We start from the raw sequence: 18,576 nt of genomic DNA on the forward strand, positions 1-18,576 counted from the left end.
ACCCACCCCATTTGCAGAGAGTGAAAAACCATATCCACATTCATAAATATACATATACGTACATACTTATCCATTCTTTAATAGCACTCAATCATTTTCTACATGTTCTTGTATAGGCGACCACAACCTTCTGAATTTAGCTTTCTTACCTCTCTTTTTCATGATAGCAGCCTATTTCTCAATTAGGCAAACTGAGTTCCAGCAAAATTGAAAAGATAACAGACGCATCCTTCCACGTCTTCAAAATAGTTTGGATCGCAACAGCAGTTAAGTATTGCTATTAACCTCATATAATCATTAGTCATGTCTGCGGAAGCATCAACAAAATTAAAAATTGCTCCCGCATACATTAAAGAAGCATCACTATGTAATAATGTTTGAACATGACTCCACACCTGTTGCCAAAAATCATGAACCATAGGACAGTAAAATAACATGGTCTAATGTACCTTTTTCATGACCACAAGACCAACACAAAGGGGAATATTCAGAATTAAGCTTGTTTAATTTAACAGGAGTCCATACTACGTGCCTAACCACAAAAAAATAGAGATTGTTTCATAGAAGCAGATTGACAAGATCGGAGGCGCTTGAGAAATATGAACCTCCATTAATCATCAGATATAGACATAGTTAATTTCCATGACCAAATGTCTTGTAAACCATCTATATTAAGCTTTTGTTGCTCTATTTGTACTAGTATTCTGTCTTGATAGGAGCGCTGGCTCCTCTCCGCCCCCGCTCCTTCCCACTCCTCATCCGCTCCGTGTGCACCTTCACTGCCCTCCCCACCTCCCCCCACTGTACCTCAAGCTCTTCACCGGTGTGAACAACGCTCCCCTCTAATGTTTACTTATGGATCCTGCAACTAGGAAGTGATATCAGAAGGAGAGCCGATGCAGGCGCGGGCAGCAATTTGGAGATGCTGCTCACAGTGGGGAAGCTATACAGGTACGGGGGAAGGGGTGCGGGCATGGCAGGGGGCGCCACTGCCCAGAACACCTCCCACCCTCACTACGCCAGTGCTCTCAATGCATGGCATTGGGACATCTAAATGGAGGTGCCTATTTATAGAATTTCTCCAATAGCAGCTGAACATCAGCACTATACAGATAGCCAGTGGTGGTCACTATGAGGTCCTTTTACTAAGGCACTAAAGATTACCGCAAGTTAAATGCTAAGGAATCCATTATATTCTATGGATGCCTTAGCATTTAGCACGTGCTAAATCGATTAGTATGCCTTAGTAAAAGGACCCCTATATTAGAAGTATATTCAGCTCTGTCACCTGTCCATGTAGTCACGCTGGGGCCAATATTCAGACTGTGGTAGATGGCTGGCTACCTCACACAATCAGCGGCAAAACCAAAAATTCAGTATTAGCACTGTATCCAGTGATTGGCATTGAATTTCCAGGTTTTGGGGGGGGCTGGCTGAGGCAGCTGGCCAGCTAAGTCCTAGTGGCCAAAGATAGACCCTGCTTTTTAGGTGGTCTATCTGGTCGTTCAGCTTAGCCGGTGAGCAGATGAATATTGGTGGTGTCCGGTTATGTTGCACAACATAGCCGGTCACTGACAAACTCGCCAAATGGGATATTTAGCGGGCGATAGCTGGCCATCTCCTGCTTAAGATCAGCGAATGGCCAGCTATGTGCTGTTTGGCCAGCCAGATGTGCTTGGCCGGCCAAATAGCACCGAATATTGGCTGGACTGAGTATGCATACTTTGCTTAAATGCCACAGCTGGTATTTTAAAAAAAATATGGTGATTGCCAGGTTTAGTTTCCATGAGATTAAGGGAGTTGTGTGCAGTGAAATCAGAATGTTGGTGTACAGAATAATATATTTGAATATGTCTGAACATGTAAAATACTGACCTTTTTAGGTGGCTCTGGAAAAATAAACTACAAAAATGTGGAGCAGGTATGTATCTTCTTTATAAAATCTCAAAATTTCATCCTTCTATTAATTTGACATTCCTATTTAGGTGTACTGACTGAATTTTGTCTCACAAAATTTATTGGAGAGTGGAAAGATCTCAGGTTCCTGGCGGGCTGCGAGTTTGAGACCACTGGGTTAGTGGTCTCAAACTCGCAGCCCACCAGATACTATTTTGAGGCTCTCAATATGTCTATCATAATCTCATAAGTAAAATAAAACACTTTCTTGATCATATGTCTCTTTAGCTATAAATTACAATATTATTATTAAGTCTTAGCCAAAAGGAAAGATTTATAAACTATAAAGAGTTTTACCTCATGCATAATGGTCATTTCTATAATAAGGCATTAACTATTTTTTCTGAGGCCCTCCAAGTACCTACAAGTCCAAAATGTGGCCCTGCAAAAGGTTTGAGTTTGAGACCACTGCTCTAACCCAACTCACTATAGAGCAGCACAAGCTGATCTACTCATTGAGTATAATTTTAATCATTTGTCCACCACCTCCTCCGAGCATGTGATAACTGCAATCAATTAAAATTGTGTACTATCAAAAAAGATTATAAATTATAAAAAAATTTAAGAAACTTAGGGCTCCTTTTACGAAGGTGCGCTAGCGTTTTTAGCACACGCACACAATTAGTGGACGCTATAGCACGTGCTAGCCGAAAAACTACTGCCTGCTTAAAAGGAGGCAGTAGCAGCTAGCGTACGCGGCATTTTAGCGTGTGCTAAAACCACTAGCGCACCTTTGTAAAAGGAGCTTTGAATAACATTTCTGATCAAACTCTTTATCTCTGACCCCAACAGGGCCCGCTTCGGCCTTGGCTTCCTCAAATCAAGGAAAACATTCACATACAGCCATGTTACAAAAACATTCATCACTTGTATACTGTACACTGAGCAGGACTCCATGTTCTTCTCCCTTCATGTAGCATTTAATTCTACCGTCCCGAAGTCCTGCGTTCAATAATGGCGTCATAAGTCTTTCCACTCTCCGATATTTTTTGTGAGACAAAATTCAGTCAGTACACTTAGGGATCCTAAGCGCGGTAGCGGTTTAACATGTGGAATACTGCGCGTCAAACCGTCTTCCGCACTAGTACCTAACGCCTCCATTGACGAGGCGTTAGGATTTTAGGCTGCTGCGGGGGTTAGCGCGTGATGAAATGTCCAAAGCGCTAACCCCCATAGCGCACCTTGATAAAAGGAGCCCTTAAAAAGGAATGTCAAATTAATAGAAGGATGAAATTTTGAGATTTTATAAAGAAGATACATACCTGCTCCACATTTTTGTAGCTCGTCCTTGCTGACTTCTTGATGGAGTATATTGTCTTTGTTTTTGTTGTTCTGGAAAAAATGAGCCAGGGCTGAGGGAGTCTTTACAGCTTTGAATTCTTGTCCTGCCTATCTTTCAGATACCAAAACTGCAGCCTGTACAATGATGGGAGTTCAGTGCCAGCTGAATTCTGAGCTGCCTGTTCTAAGCATAAGCAGACAAGAATGTAGGATTCCAGGAGTGGCAAGGGAGAAACACAATGCTCACTTAGTGGTCACGGATGAACTTGTTTGACTGGTTGCATTTTGTATGCATAAGGAACAGCCTTTTGTCGCCTTTACAATATATTGCATATTTATAACGCGCACTTATAATGGGAGAGGCTCCTGAGAGATTTTGCTTCCCCCTTTTTTTAGGTGTGTGATAAGATTATTATCCTGCTGCAGTAATAGTAATGAACCAGAAAGGAAAAGGTACAGAATTACTTGTACTGTATATCCTTGTAAACTTTGAATTTGTAGAGGGTTGAAAACCACAGCGGTGCTACGTTCAGCAGACTCTGATGATTACACACAGTTTTGGCAAACAGTTAACAAGTTCAGACTAGCCCTTCGTGCTCTATATCCACATGCTCATCATTCAGCCATGAATTTACTAGAGAAAGGAGAATGATTATCCACACAGAATGAACATGAACATCTCAACATTTGCTCTGAAGAAGGCATTTTATATGAAAAAAACTATTCGTTGGCATCATATTTGGCATCTCATGGGCTTTGGATTCCTGCTGCTGTTTGCCATCACAGTGCTGACATTTGTGTTTCAAGATTGCGGCTTGGATGACTACCTGAGGGAAGCAGATGGTTCAAGAAGCAAATACTGCAAGGAACAATTGTTCCCATCTCTGACCTTGTCACCTAGAGGTCCAATATCTTGCTCCAGAATTATCAAAGGGGATCAGGAAGCTATAGAGCAAGCACTTTTAGAGAGACTGGTTGTAAAAAATAAAAAAATGCCCATAACTGAAAATAACTATCTGAACTGGACAAAAGACTGCAATCTCTTCAAGGAAACCAGGAAATTTATCTCTTTTCCACTGAGCAAAGACGAAGCAGATTTTCCTATTGCATATTCCATGGTGATCCACGAAAATATTGAAATGTTTGAGAGGCTTTTAAGGACAATTTATACACCTCAGAACATTTACTGTGTCCATGTGGATGAAAAGTCTCCTGAGGTATTTAAGGAGGCTGTGAGGGCCATTGCATCGTGCTTTGAAAATGTGTTTGTGGCATCCAGACTGGAAAAGGTGGTTTATGCATCCTGGTCCAGGGTTCAAGCTGATCTGAACTGCATGGAGGATCTGCTGAAAAGTGCAGTGCCCTGGAGATATCTGTTAAACACATGTGGCACCGACTTCCCAATAAAGACCAACGCAGAGATAGTCAGAGCCCTGAAGGTCTTGAATGGAAAGAACAGCCTAGAGTCTGAGAAGCCACCACAACATAAGCAAACCCGTTGGTTCTTTCAGTATGAAATACATGAATCTAACATAGTAAGAACTGATATTAGAAAACATTCCCCACCCATAAGTATTCCCATATTTGTTGGAAATGCTTATTTTGTGGTCACAAGAGACTTTGTGAGATCTGTATTGGAACATCCAGATGCAGAGAAATTATTACGATTTGCAAATGATACTTACAGCCCAGATGAATTTCTCTGGGCCACTTTGAATCGAATGCCTGGAATTCCAGGGTCAGTTCCTTATCAGGATAAATATGGCACCTCAGACATGAATGCAATCGCAAGGCTGGTGAAGTGGGACAGCTTGGAAGGAGACCCCAGCAAAGGAGCTTCATATCCTCCCTGCACAGGCACTCACAGACACTCAGTGTGTGTATATGGGGCTGGGGATCTGCAGTGGATGCTCAAGCATCACCACCTCTTTGCTAATAAGTTTGATCCCAGCGTGGATGACTATGCCATTCGGTGTCTGGAGCAGTATCTGAGACACCTGGCTCTTTATAGAGAGGGACTATAAGGTCAACATTCATCTAAGCTCTGGAATTAAAAAGAGGAAGAGCTTCAGTGAGCATAACGAGTAAGACTTATTGAATTATTCCTGAGTTTGATTATGAAGTTTTGTCAATGTTTGTTTTCCCCTGTAATTCTGTTTCAGAATAAAGAATATTTGTATGGAGAGTATTTATTTTCCAGCTTAGCAACTGCAAATTACATTAATTAAGGTTTGAAACAATGGGCTTTCACATACCCCCGAGAATGAATATCTCTTTGCTAGAGAATACCAAATATTCATATACTTGGAGTCCTACAGGGATCTCCATTGTTGCCCACCCTCTTTAACATCTATTTGATCTCTTTGGCTAATTTACTGCAAGACCTGAAAGTCAAATTTTATATTTATGCTGACAATATCATCATACTGTTTGCCTATGTCAGCCTTTACAGAGGACATAAAAGATCAGATTGCTGTTATTCTGGCACAGATAGAACACTGGATGTTCAGATTTAAACACAAACTTAATTCAGAAAAAACTAAATTTTTTCTTGCCAGTCCAAATGACATCATTACAGATAAAAAAAAAAAAAACCCTCCAAATTAATGATCAAATCTTTGATATAGTCACCTCAATTAAGATCTTGGGGGTGACATTAGACCGTCACTTAACATTGAAAGTTCATACAGACTCTGATCTTACAAGTTGCTAAAATATTTGCAAAGAAATTTGGACTCATAAAATTTTGAAAAAACAGACTTTATCTTAAACTACTTTACTTTAAAGCACTTCACTTGAATTAGGCTTCCGAACTTTAATTATGCTTTTGCATAATTCATTAAGCCCATTATGACATCGTGTTAGCAATTGTATTTTCTTTATCATTGTCCTCGTGCATTGTTCTCAGAAAATATTTTGTTTATTCTGTATTTTAAATTTTACTTCATATTACTGTATTCTATGTTCGGTGACAGGTTCTAAGCTGGGTTTAACTGCTGCCATCACCAGTTATTTTAATGCTTTTAATTTAAATTTAAGAAAGGAGTTCTTGCACTACACACTGCATCATCTACACATGAGTTAAATTTACATATTAGGCATATATTTGGGTTTCTTAGCACTCTGCATTATTTTATACCTTATTGATTTACTTCTAGGTTACTATGCCAAACACTTCTGAGTATAGGGACCAATTCTAAGTTAGGTAATACTGAGGTTCTCTTATTTTAGGGAAATCTAGGGATTTAGATATGTCTAATATATATCTAAGGTTCTATCTTTCTCTTAGCTATACTTTCTTTACATTTTCTGATCTTTATACCTCAAAAGTATTAGAGTTTCATTGATGCCTCTAAGAATAACAGAACAGATGCCAGTTTAGTCTCTGCTCTGCTCTAGGGCTATTGCACCTGGACTAGAACAGACACTACCTATATATCTATTACTGGAATGGTAAGTTTCCTGTATGGTTGAACTTAGCCAGCAACTTAGATAAATTACTTGAATGGGTTTTATCTAAGACAGTGGATGGGATTTGCTTGCATTCTCACTTGAGAATTCAAGTATGCTTTGGGTAAGATCTTCTAGGCACCTGCCTTTGCAGGCCTAGGTAGTATATTTTTCTGGCTTTTGTGCAATCAGTCCTATCTAATTGGCATTAAAAGAATATACTTGCACAGACATACACTGATCCATAAGAAGGGCAGTACCCAAAGTAACCCACGAGCGCCCCATGTGTGAATATCACATGTGTAAACTTACGCAATATTCAAGAGGGGATTGAAGTGGCACTCTAGGGGGTGCTATGGAATGGTTAATGAACAATATGTGTTTGTGGAGCATTTTGTGGAGTTTTTCTACAAAAATGCCTGCTGGTAACTAGTTAGATACAAGCATATGTGTTAGTTAAGGCCACGCCCAATAGAAGTGTACGAAAAGTTGGTGAATAAAAATCTGAATATGGATGTAGCCAAGGTCAGAAAAACACACTATAGATTAATATTAAGGAAAAGCATAATAATATTCTCTTTATGTATTTTGCTATTAAGTCAGTTCATAGAGGAAAATTAGGTAATGCGTAATATGGTTCATAGTCAAATGCGCGCAAGACAACAGCGCGCAGACAAATGGTGTGGACAAATGGATGCAAGGCAAGTGAGCGCAAGACAATGAGCGCAAAGACAAGTGAGCGGCAAGACAAGTGAGCGGCAAGACAACTGAGTGCAAGACATTCGAGTGCAAGACAATTCAGCGCAAGACAATTTCAGTAACAAGCACGAGCGCTAGACGTCTGAGCACAAGACATCTGAGCGAAAGACATCTGAACGCTGGCAAATGAGCGCAAGACATCTGAGCACCGGCAAGTGAGCGCAAGACATCTGAGCGAAAGACATCTGAGCGCTGGCAAATGAGTGCAAGACATCTGAGCACCGGCAAGTGAGCGCAAGACATCTGAGCGAAAGACATCTGAGCGCCAGCAAGTGAGCACAAGACATCTGAGCACCAGCAAGTGAGCGCAAGATGTCTGAGCGCAAGACATCTGAGCAAGAGACATCTGAGCGCAAGACATCCGACTGCCGGCAAGTGAGCGCAAGACATCTGAACGCCAGCAAGTGAGCACAAGACATCTGAGCTAGAGACATCTGAGCGCCGGCAAGAGAGCTTATAGTTATAATGATTAAATAATTAAATTATTATAGTGATAGCAAATGCATTTGCACACCACAGTATCAGCGTGCGTTTGACCCAGGTGCTTCTGTCCCATTACCAGACTTGCATTGAAAGCAGTGCATGCACATAGATCTCATATTCATTGGCAACTTTGAGACCTGTTATAGTATAAGGTAAATGAGCATAGTGGGTGTTTCCAATGGGTTCATAGTCAAATGGATGGAAGATATATTGTGCTTTCCATATTTTGTTCTGATGCCCCTAGTCTGATGCCTGCAGTGTCTATTTCTCTGATCCAAGCTAATCTGATCCATCCATCTTGTCTCCCAGTTCATGGTCAAATCCTAATGTATATAAACTAAATGTACTTAACCCAAGTGGTCAAAAAATCACTTACTCATATAGAGAAAAATACCACTTAACATGATATATCCTAATGTAACCAGGCTAATATAACCAGGCCTCCTACTAGAGGTGTGTAACATTCAGTAAGTTATGTTATTTTCATTATTCAAAGTTCCATTATTTCTTAGTTTAGCACCTGTAATCATTTAGTTGTGTTTGTCTTGCAAGATATGTTTGTTCTATGAATACTCAAAATATGTATAAGATAATGGCAAATTACATTTGCTTAATAATCTTTACATGACAGAATATATGTTTAAAGTAATGTATTTATTCCTGGTTAACTGTGCTATTTAACAAAGCATAATACAATGAACATATAGAATGGACAAAATAGGTCCCCTAGGGCAAAGTTAAATGCAATGTAAGTATTAATGAACACAAGTAAACATGAAAGAGCATTATAAGGAGTTTGAAATTGAAAAGACAATTACATGGTCAAAATAGAGGCAGCTGATGAGGGCGAAAGCCTAAATTCACAGAAAGAGAAGTATTCTGTATACTTTAGGTATAAAATAGTAAAGCCTTGAGCTTTAGCTTCAGCGTTTGAACTAGAGGATGTAAAAGATTATAAACATAAATACATACATAAATATAGTACATATACACATATAGAGTACTTCTCGTTCAATGAGAAAGTATTGTTCCCCATCAAGAGCAAGCACAGGAACATTGGAGAAATGGACAGGGAGTGGAGGAAACTCCAGTGCCTGTTCAATGCCAGTGCTTTCACTCTTTAGCTCTCATTCAGTCAGTGTGTGTGTGCAGCGTGAACTACAATAGTGGTCGCTGCAATAGGGGTGGTTGGTGGTGAGGGGTTGGTCCAAAAATCACAGGTGGAGCAGCGGTAGAACAGGTGGGACACCGGGTGGGGTTTTGAATGGGGAGATGGGGTTGAAACAGAGGATAGGGTGCGAGAGGAGGTGGATGCTAATATATCTACAATGACAAAGAGCATTATAAGGAGTTTGAAATTGAAAAGACAATGACATATTCAAAATATAGGCTGCTGAAAGAGAAGTATTTTGTTTCATAGAGTTCAACAGAGTACTTCTCGTCCAATGAGAAAGTATTGTTCCCCATCCTCACTGTCATCTGAAGAAATAAATGCATGTAGTGTCAGAAGTATATGAAGAACTGTTAATGCTTAAAAATAATTATTAGTCAACAGAGATATTATGACTGCAAGGGCAAGTACAGGAACATTGTAGAAATTGACAGGGAGTGGATAAAACTCCAGGGCCTGTTCACCGCCAGAGCTTTGAGCCCTGGCTCTCAATCAGTCATGATGGAGTACTTCTCTCTAAATGCAAAGTTACCGTTCCCCATGAAGGGGAAATGTCGTAATATACTTTAAATGGACAGTTCAATGCCAGTGCTTTGACTCCTCGCTCAGTAAGTACTTATTACAATTACATAGTAAAAAATATAGGAGTGGGAACACATACCACGCTTCCCTGTGAGGTCTTTGAACCCCTTCATTATTGGTGATAATGGAGTGCATTTGGGGATTGGGATTTTATACCTCCTGGAAAAGATTATTCTCATGCTATTACTTCAGGAGACCTGTTTCCCTGTTTTATTAATGGTAAATAGTTCTAGGATTTAAAAGCAAACTAGATGCATATCTCCTTATGAGAGGCATAAAGGGATATGGGTGATTAAATTTATGCCAGGTGTACAACTGGCGTAGCGTCAGATCGCTGGATTTGATAGACCAAAGGTTTGTTCCGGAGATGACAGTTCTTATGGTCTTATACAGCAATCACATTGTGTGTTCACAAAAGGAAAGATGTTAATCTATCACCTCTACACATGTCATCTAATTTATACTTAAATGATTAGGAATGATAAGCAGTGTTCCCTCTAAGCGGGCGGGTGTTGTGAGCAAACTTTTTTCACCGTGAGCCAAAAATATCGGGCGCCAGCAAGTTATGAGCCAACTCGCCCGATTCTCCTCTCGCCGCCCTGCCATCTGCCGTACGCCTCTTCCGATCGTGCGCTGTGACGAGAAACGTGTGCGCTGCGATGTAATATTTTGTGCGCCAGCGCACGCCAGCGCAGCTTAGCGGGAACACTGGTTCAAATGGTTTTATTTATTTCCCCAAATTTATTTTTGTTATACGCATTGAAAATATTTGATATTGCGTTTAAATCAAAATCTCAATAAACTTGAAACGAGTGCCCGTGAGATTGTGGGAGGGTTAAATACTCAAAACTTAGAAGTTTTTGCTACGCCAGCTTTCTGGTATCTTTACATACAGTGGCGTACCTAGCATATGTAACATCCGGGGCCCATCATTTTTTGGCACCCCCCCCCATCTGTAAGAAAAACATGATTTTTAGTAACAAACCACACGTCACACATGAGTACCTAGGAAAAGGCAGCATCTTACATATTGCAGTGAGCAGTACATCAATACACCCATTGTAAAACTAAACAAGCCAGACCAGCACAGATCAATCCTACACCGTCAATCCTAACAGAAAACACACAGAACACAGAAAACACCTTCGCCTAGTAAGGAATATGTAATCACAAACTAACCCCTCCCTCTTTTACAAAACTGTAGTGTGGATTTTAGCTACGGAGGTAACAGCTCTGATGCTCATAAAATTCTGAGCATCAGAGCTGCTACCACCAAGGCTGGTGCTAAAAACGCTTCACAGTTTTGTAAAAGGGGGGATAAAATAAAAATACATAGACAAAGGTTAAATTGAACCAGCAAGAAGCTGGACTCTGCATACAATGCTTCACAGAAACAGTGACACATGTCTCCTAAAGCAATAAATAAATAGAAATTTTTTTCTACCTTTGTCTTCTGTGGTTTCTCCTTTCCTCATCTTCTTGTAACTCTCTTCCTTCCATCCACTGTCTGCCGTCTCTCTTCCCCTATATGGCATCTTCTCTCCTTCTATGCCCCTTCCAGAAACTGTATGCCTCCCCCTTCCATCTCTCCTTTCACCCCATTGGTCTGGCATCTCTCTCCTCGCCTTCCCTCTCCCACACCTCTCCTCATAGTCTGGTATCTCCCCTTCCCTGATTCTCTGGCATCTCTCTCCTTTCCTTTTCTTCCATCTTTCGCTCCCCCTCCATGCTCTCACATCTCCCCCTTCCTTTTCCCTTAGACTGGCATACCTTCCTCCTACGCTCCAAGCCCTGGCATCTCCTTTAATTCCCTCCCTCATCTTCCTTCTCCCTCCAGCTGGGTACCGCAACACTCTTCCCTGCAGCTCTGCACTTCCCCACAATTGCCATGCTTCGGTTCCTCTTCTTCCTTCCTTCCTCCCCCCCCCCCCCCCCGCGGGACCCTGCGGCACCATCAACTCTTACTCCCTCTAATGTCGGCCCTGCAGCTCCAGACTTCCTCGCACCTTCTCCCCTCCCCCTTTGGATCGCTATTATTTTAAATGTTATAGCCGCGGAGCTGTATCCATCAGTGGAGATGTCTAACCTCGGCCTGCCCCGGAACTCTTACTGCAACAGTGACTTCCTGTTCCTGCCTAGACGGGCGTCTGCTGCAGTAAGAGTTCCGGGGCAGGCCGAGGTTAGACATCTCCACTGATGGATACAGCTCCGCGGCTATAACATTTAAAATAATAGCGATCCAAAGGGGGAGGGGAGAAGGTGCGAGGAAGTCTGGAGCTGCAGGGCCGACATTAGAGGGAGTAAGAGTTGATGGTGCCGCAGGGTCCCGCGGGGGGGGGGGAGGAAGGAAGGAAGAAGAGGAACCGAAGCATGGCAATTGTGGGGAAGTGCAATCCCCCCAATGCGTCCCCTTACCTTACCGACGCGTGTGTGCGCTGTGAAGAGAAACTTTGCGCTGCGATGTAATATTTTGTGCGCGAGCGCAGGCCAGCGCAGCTTAGCGGGAACACTGATTTAAGTGTTCTACTCTATTAAAAAGCTCTCTAAACAAGATAAGCCATCTAACTTGTAGCTTTACAAATTCTATCTAGTTCTGTGCTTTACTGCTGTCTCTGGGCATGACACAGCCATGTAAACTTAACACTTATGTTTGATAAGGTTTAGCATTGATCCTGTATGCAGTTGTGGCTCATGTTCAATAAACTGTATATTAAAATGTCTTTTTAAAAGTATTATAGACATGATGTAACATTGTTATGATAATCGAAGGAGAGCTGGCATGACAAGTCCAGATGTGGGAGATGAGAAGGTGGGAGGCAGGCGAGTCCTCATGCTGGAGACTTGAATTTGGAAGTAGTAGTCACAGCTGCTGCAACGCAAGAGGCTGGAGGGTGACATGGATAACCTGGACATACAGATGATTCAACTGGACATACTGGCCTCACTTGTGTATGCTGGACACTACAGACCTATATTCTCCCATAGCCAGGCTCAGTCTGTACCTTGCTGTCTGTAAACACCTGCAGCCTTTGCATGCTAACGTTTTTGTCTCTATTCTCTGCTGGGAGGATATTTCTCCAAGGTTCTGATGAACTGTTATCAGTGCTGTATGACTTCATATGCCAGGCACCCTGGAAAGCCATAAAACTTTTATAATGAGCAAGGATCCCTGCAGGACGATGTGGGTGTAGCGAAATGAGAGAACTTGGTACCAAAACATTTGCTCCCTGTCTCTGAACCAAGTTATGAGAACCAAGCAGCTGGATTGTCGAAAGGTCACCTTTGCCAACTTTCAGCATACAAGGACACCATCCCGAAGATGCACAGAATTGTAAAACCACTAATTAGCATCTACATATCTCAGCGCTGGAGAAAGAAAGTTCACCAAGAGTGAGAGGTGAGAGAGGCGTGGACTGAGAGCAGGAGGAGTTAGGTATACATTATTTTATGTACCAATAGGGAATTACATAACCAGAATTCGGGGATGGACTTTTTTGGAACAAAGGAAGAATTGCTCTGTATAAAAAACACGTGCATTCTAGGTAAAGCCAGAGAGATTCACTTACTTATGCTACAGGGATCTGCTAGCCCCCTGCTAAGCATATGAGTGTTAGTTCTTCTCTCCATTGCATATTCTGAACTGACAATATATTTTTCTGATATGTCTCTGCTGCTGTAATACTTATAGTTTTTATACTAGCAATAAACGAATATTGTCTGTTTTGGAAGATACAATGCCGTCTTGTATTTATTCCAATGAGGTAAACAAAGCAGCCTTTACTTCAAGGGGAAAGAAAACACAGTTGTGAGGGATAAGAAACAACAGTCTGGGACCGGGAGAGAGAGAAAGAGAGACACTCACAGGAGGATAGCAGATCCCATAAGACGGTAGGAGGCAGGGGGAGTCCTCATGCTGGAGACTTAATGACTTCATTGTTCAAGTAGTAGTGAGTGGCTGCTTCAGTGTATCAGCAACACAGGAGGCTGGAGGGGAAAGAAAACACAGTTGTGAGGGATAAGAAACAACAGTCTGGGACCGGGAGAGAGAGAGAAAGAAAGTGAGAGAGAGACACTCACAGGAGGATAGCTGATCTGATGAGATGGTAGGAGGCAGGCGAGTCCTCATGCTGGAGAACAATGGCGGCTTGAGTGCAGCAGCAACACAGGAGGCTGGAGGGGAAAGAAAGCACAGTTGTGAGGGATAAGAAACAACAGTCTGGGACCGAGAGAGAGAAAGAGAGAGAGAGAGAGAGGCACTCACAGGAGGATAGCAGATCCCATGAGACAGTAGGAGGCAGTTGAGTCCTCATGCCGGAGACTTGATGACTTGATTGTTCAAGTAGTAGTGAGTGGCTGCTTCAGTGCAGCAGCAATATAGCAGGCTGGAGGGGAAAGAAAACACAGTTGTGAGGGATAAGAAACAACAATCTGGGACCGGGAGGGAGAGAGAGAGACACACATTCACAGGAGGATAGCAGATCCCATGAGACTGTAGGAGGCGGGCGAGTCCTCATGCTGGAGACTTGATGACTTGATTGTTCAAGTAGTGAGTGGCTGCTTGAGTGCAGCAGCAACACAGTAGGCTGGAAGGGAAAGAAAACACTGTTGTGAGGGATAGGAAACAACAGTCTGGGACTGGGAGGGAGAGAGAGAGAGAGAGAGAGAGACACTCACAGGAGGATAGCTGATCTGATGAGACGGTAGGAGGCAGGCTAGTCCTCATGCTGGAGAACAATGGCGGCTTGAGTGCAGCAGCAACACAGGAGGCTGGAGGGGAAATAAAACACAGTTGTGAGGGATAAGGAACAACAGTCTGGGACCGGGAGAGAGAGAGAGAGAAAGAGAGGCACTCACAAGAGGATAGCAGATCCCATGAAATGGTAGGAGGCAGGCGAGTCCTCATGCTGGAGAATTGATGACTTGATTGTTCAAGTAGTACTGAGTGGCTGCTTGAGTGCAGCAGCAACACAGGAGGCTTGATGGGAATGAAAACACTGTTGTGAGAGATAAGAAACAACAGTCTGGGACCGGGAGGGAGAGAGAGAGAGAGACACTCACAAGAGGATAGCAGATCCCATGAGACAGTAGGAGACAGGTGAGTCTTCATGCTGGAGACTTGATGACTTGATTGTTCAAGTATTAGTGAGTGGCTGCTTGAGTGCAGCAGCAACACAGGAGGCTGAAGGGGAAAGAAAACACTGTTGTGAGGGATAAAAACAACAGTCTGGGACCGAGAGAGAGAGAGAGAAAGAGAGACACTCACAGGAGGATAGCAGACCCATGAGATGGTAGGAGTCAGGCGAGTCCTCATGCTGGAGACTTGATGACTTGATTGTTCTAGTAGTAGTGAGTGGCTGCTTGAGTGCAGCAGCAACACAGGAGGTTGGAGAGGAAAGAAAACACAGTTGTGAGGGATAAGAAACAACAGCCTGGGACAGGGAGAGAGAGAAAGAGAGAGAGACACACACTCGCATGAGGATAACAGTTCCCATGAGATGGTAGGAGGCAGGCGAGTCCTCATGCTGGAGACTTGATGACTTGATTGTTCAAGTAGCAGTGAGTGGCTGCTTGAGTGCAGCAGCAACACAGGAGGCTGGAGGGGAAAGAAAACACTGTTGTGAAGGATAAGAAACAACAGTCTGATACCGGGAGGAAGAGAGAGAGAGAGAGAGAGACACTCAAAAGAGGATAGCTGATCCAATTGGACAGTAGGAGACAGGCGAGTCCTCATGCTGGAGACCAGTGGCTTTAGGTGAGAAGGGGTCGGTAAGTGGGGAATGGATGTGGAGGGGGTGGGAGTGTGGAGGGGGGTGGATGAAGATAGGAGGGAGTGTGGCAGGGGTAGAAAGAAGTGGTGGGACTTGTTTTTAAAAAATATTTTGTCTTTTTCAAGGAGGGGTAAGGGCAGAAGGGGAAGGGATGTGGCAGGGGGAGGAAGAAGGGGTGGGACTTGTTTTTTTATTTTTTTGTTCTTTTCAAGGAGAGGTAAGGGGCAGAATGGGGAGGGAGTGTGGCAGGTGGAGGAAGAAGGGGTGGGAGGAGTCGTGAGAAGAGGGTACAGCTCCCTTGGTAACAGCGGGAGACATTCACGTGGTGGGTGAGGTGGGAGTCCATTAAGTTTGTCCATTAAGGTCCATAGTGCCCCTGTCATGTCACGGACCATTGTGACCGCCTCCTTGAAGAGGTCCTGAATGGTTCCCACACTCGCATTCAGGATTACCACCACCGTATGAATGTCCTCCGCTGTTACTGAACTGGGCGGAGGATCAGTGCTGGTGGCAGCGTGAGCCACAATAGTGGTCACTGCAACAGGGGTGGTTGGTGGTGAGGGGTTGGTCCCAAAATCACAGGTGGAGCGGCGGAGGGGGGTAGAACAGGTGGGACAACAGGCGGGGCTTTGAATGGGGAGAGGGGATTTTGACACATGGTATAGGGTGCAAGAGGAGGGGGATGCCAATATATCTGCAATGAAAAAGAGCATTATAAGCAGTTGGAAATTGAAAAGACAATTACATAATCAAAATATCAGAACACTTACCTGTCTCAACTGAGAAGTCGCTGAAACTGTCCAGGATAGGGGATGAGGGAGGACTGCTGGAGGGATGTGGGAGGGCTGAGGGAGAACTGAGGATGGAAGAAAGATTGTGGGGGAAAAGTTCTATGCAGAACCGGGGGGGATAGGGTGTTTGAAAAAGGGGGAACCGGGTATTGGGAGTGAAGGGGCAGGGCTGGGTTTGGGGCATTTTCTTAGGGGGATCTTGGATGAGGGTGGTCGAGGGTGTCGGTGGGGGGAAGTGGTACGGGAATGGGCCGAGGTGGAAGGGGGTTGGGAAGTGGGACGGGACTGGGCGGAGGTAGAAGGGGGTTGGGAAGTGGGACGGGACTGGGCGGAGGTGGAAGAGGGTTTGGAAGTGGGACGGGACTGGGCGGAGGTGGAAGGAGGTTGGGAAGTGGGGCGTCTGTGTGGGATAAGGAAGGGGTGGTCAGGGATTGGGGCAGTGGCAGCATCTTCCTCTTCCTCCTCTTCCTCCTCCTCCTCCTCCTCCTCCTTGATGGGTAACAGCAGCTTTGAATTGAGAGAGAAGTACTCAGTTAGCCTGAGTACCTCTCTCTCGGAGAAGTTGGGCTTTCTCCCACGAAATCCTTGCTTTAGGCTTAGTTGCTTAGGCTTAGTGGGGATGGGCGGACCCGCTATGTCTAAGGCCTGATTGGTCCAGGCTTCTAGAGTCTGGGCCAATCAGGCCTTAGGCTTCGATGGGATGGGCCGCGAAGGGGCGGACCCGCCTCATTTCAATGAGGCGGGCCTACCGGCTGGACGGGCAAGACCCGTCTGGCCAACAATTAAAGGTTAGTTTGGGGGCTGTTAGCACAAGGGGGGGTGCGGAGGGGGGGCATCTTCCGGCAGGAGGGATTGGGCACCCTCCTGCCGGTGATCGGTAGTGTTGGGGGCATCTTCCAGCAGGAGGGTGCGGTAGTGTCGGGGGGGGTATCTTCCGGCAGGAGGGTTTGGGGACCCTCTTGCCTGCGATCGGTAGTGTCGGGGGAGTGGGGGCATCTTCCGGCAGGAGGGTTTGAGCACCCTCCTGCCGGCGATCGGTAGTGTCGGGGGGAGTGGGGGGCATCTTCCAGATGGAGGGGTTGGGCACCCTCCTGCCGGCAATCGGACAGGCGGCCGAGACTGCTATACTTATTGCGTCAGTGAGATCCCTTGCCGCGAAAAGTATAGCAGCCGCGTCTACTTACAATGTAGACCAGCATTTTGCGCGGCAAAGGCCCACCCCCACCTCATCAGCGCAGCGTCATCGCCCAGACTCACCCTTGAAGGAGGGGAGCCAACGGCGCACAGCCGTTCGGCGCGCAGTGAAGGCAAGCGGAAAAGGCGCTCGCCTTAGCGAGAGCGCCTTTGCGAAGGGCCTTTGCGAAGGGCCTTAAGAAGGGCAGGCCGGGACACTACATCCAAGGACTCCAAGAAAGGAAGACAGCAAGGTAAGGAAGTATACACATACACGCACACACACAAGCGAAAAGGAAATCAAACACAGAAAAGAAGGAAGGAGTAGGCCCAGGAAGGACCACACATCGAAGGAACGACAGGCAAGAAAGGTACTGAAAAACAGAAGCAAGGGCAGAAGACAGGATAGAAGCAGGCCAAGAAGGTAGCGCACACTCATACACAGAGACAGCAGTAACAAGCTCAGAAGGACAAGAAAAGGCGGACTCAAGAGAGAACACGAGCTAAAGGAGAAGGCAGCCACAGAGGGCAAGCAAGAGGCGAATAGCACACGCGCATAAGTAAAAGGAAGCGGAAGACGAAGAAGGTAAGAAAGAGCCAGGCACAGGAGTAATCACACTAGCAAGGAGCAACAGGACTCCTAGAGAGCGGACAAATATGGAAGCGGAAGGAACCCGAAGGATGAGCTTCCCAGTGTACTGCACGGACTGCCACATGTACGACTACCTCCCCTCCGGGCGGCAGTCATATGTGTGCGGACGATGTCAGGAACTGGAGAGCTTGAAGAACGAAGTCAGTTGTCTGAAGCTCAGGATCCAGGAGCTGGAGGGACTCTACATCTCAGAAGCCCCCTTCCAGACAGCCGAAGACCCCATGAGAGAGAGGTGCATCAAGGAGCAAGTCAGGGAGCTCGAGAAGTTCATCGAGGATGCCTATAGGAAAGTGGAAGAACAGGTGCACGGAAATGATGAAGACACACAGAGCAGAAGACAAGAAACTTCTGACATCAAGGTAGAGGATACCCACGGAGGAACCTTGCTGGAAGAAAAGAAGAACACCAAGGACACAGACCTGCGACCGAAATGTAGGCTGAAAGAAGGGAAATCTGCAATCCTGGTGGGAGACTCAATCCTGAGGCACGTCGACAGTCACATAGCAGGAG

At 44.7% G+C, this 18,576-nt stretch overlaps 1 protein-coding gene across 1 annotated transcript; it reads left to right on the plus strand.

The window, feature by feature from the left end:
• Nucleotides 1-3,615: 3,615 nt before the first annotated feature.
• On the plus strand, nt 3,616-5,413 carry LOC117348412 (beta-1,3-galactosyl-O-glycosyl-glycoprotein beta-1,6-N-acetylglucosaminyltransferase 3-like). The gene has a single exon (XM_033920541.1). It carries the CDS (start codon nt 3,903-3,905, stop codon nt 5,259-5,261), a length of 1,359 nt encoding a protein of 452 aa, XP_033776432.1. The 5' UTR covers nt 3,616-3,902; the 3' UTR covers nt 5,262-5,413.
• Nucleotides 5,414-18,576: the final 13,163 nt, after the last annotated feature.

This window comes from Geotrypetes seraphini, chromosome 14 (genome assembly GCF_902459505.1).
Source record: "Geotrypetes seraphini chromosome 14, aGeoSer1.1, whole genome shotgun sequence".
Lineage (NCBI taxonomy): Eukaryota > Metazoa > Chordata > Amphibia > Gymnophiona > Dermophiidae > Geotrypetes > Geotrypetes seraphini.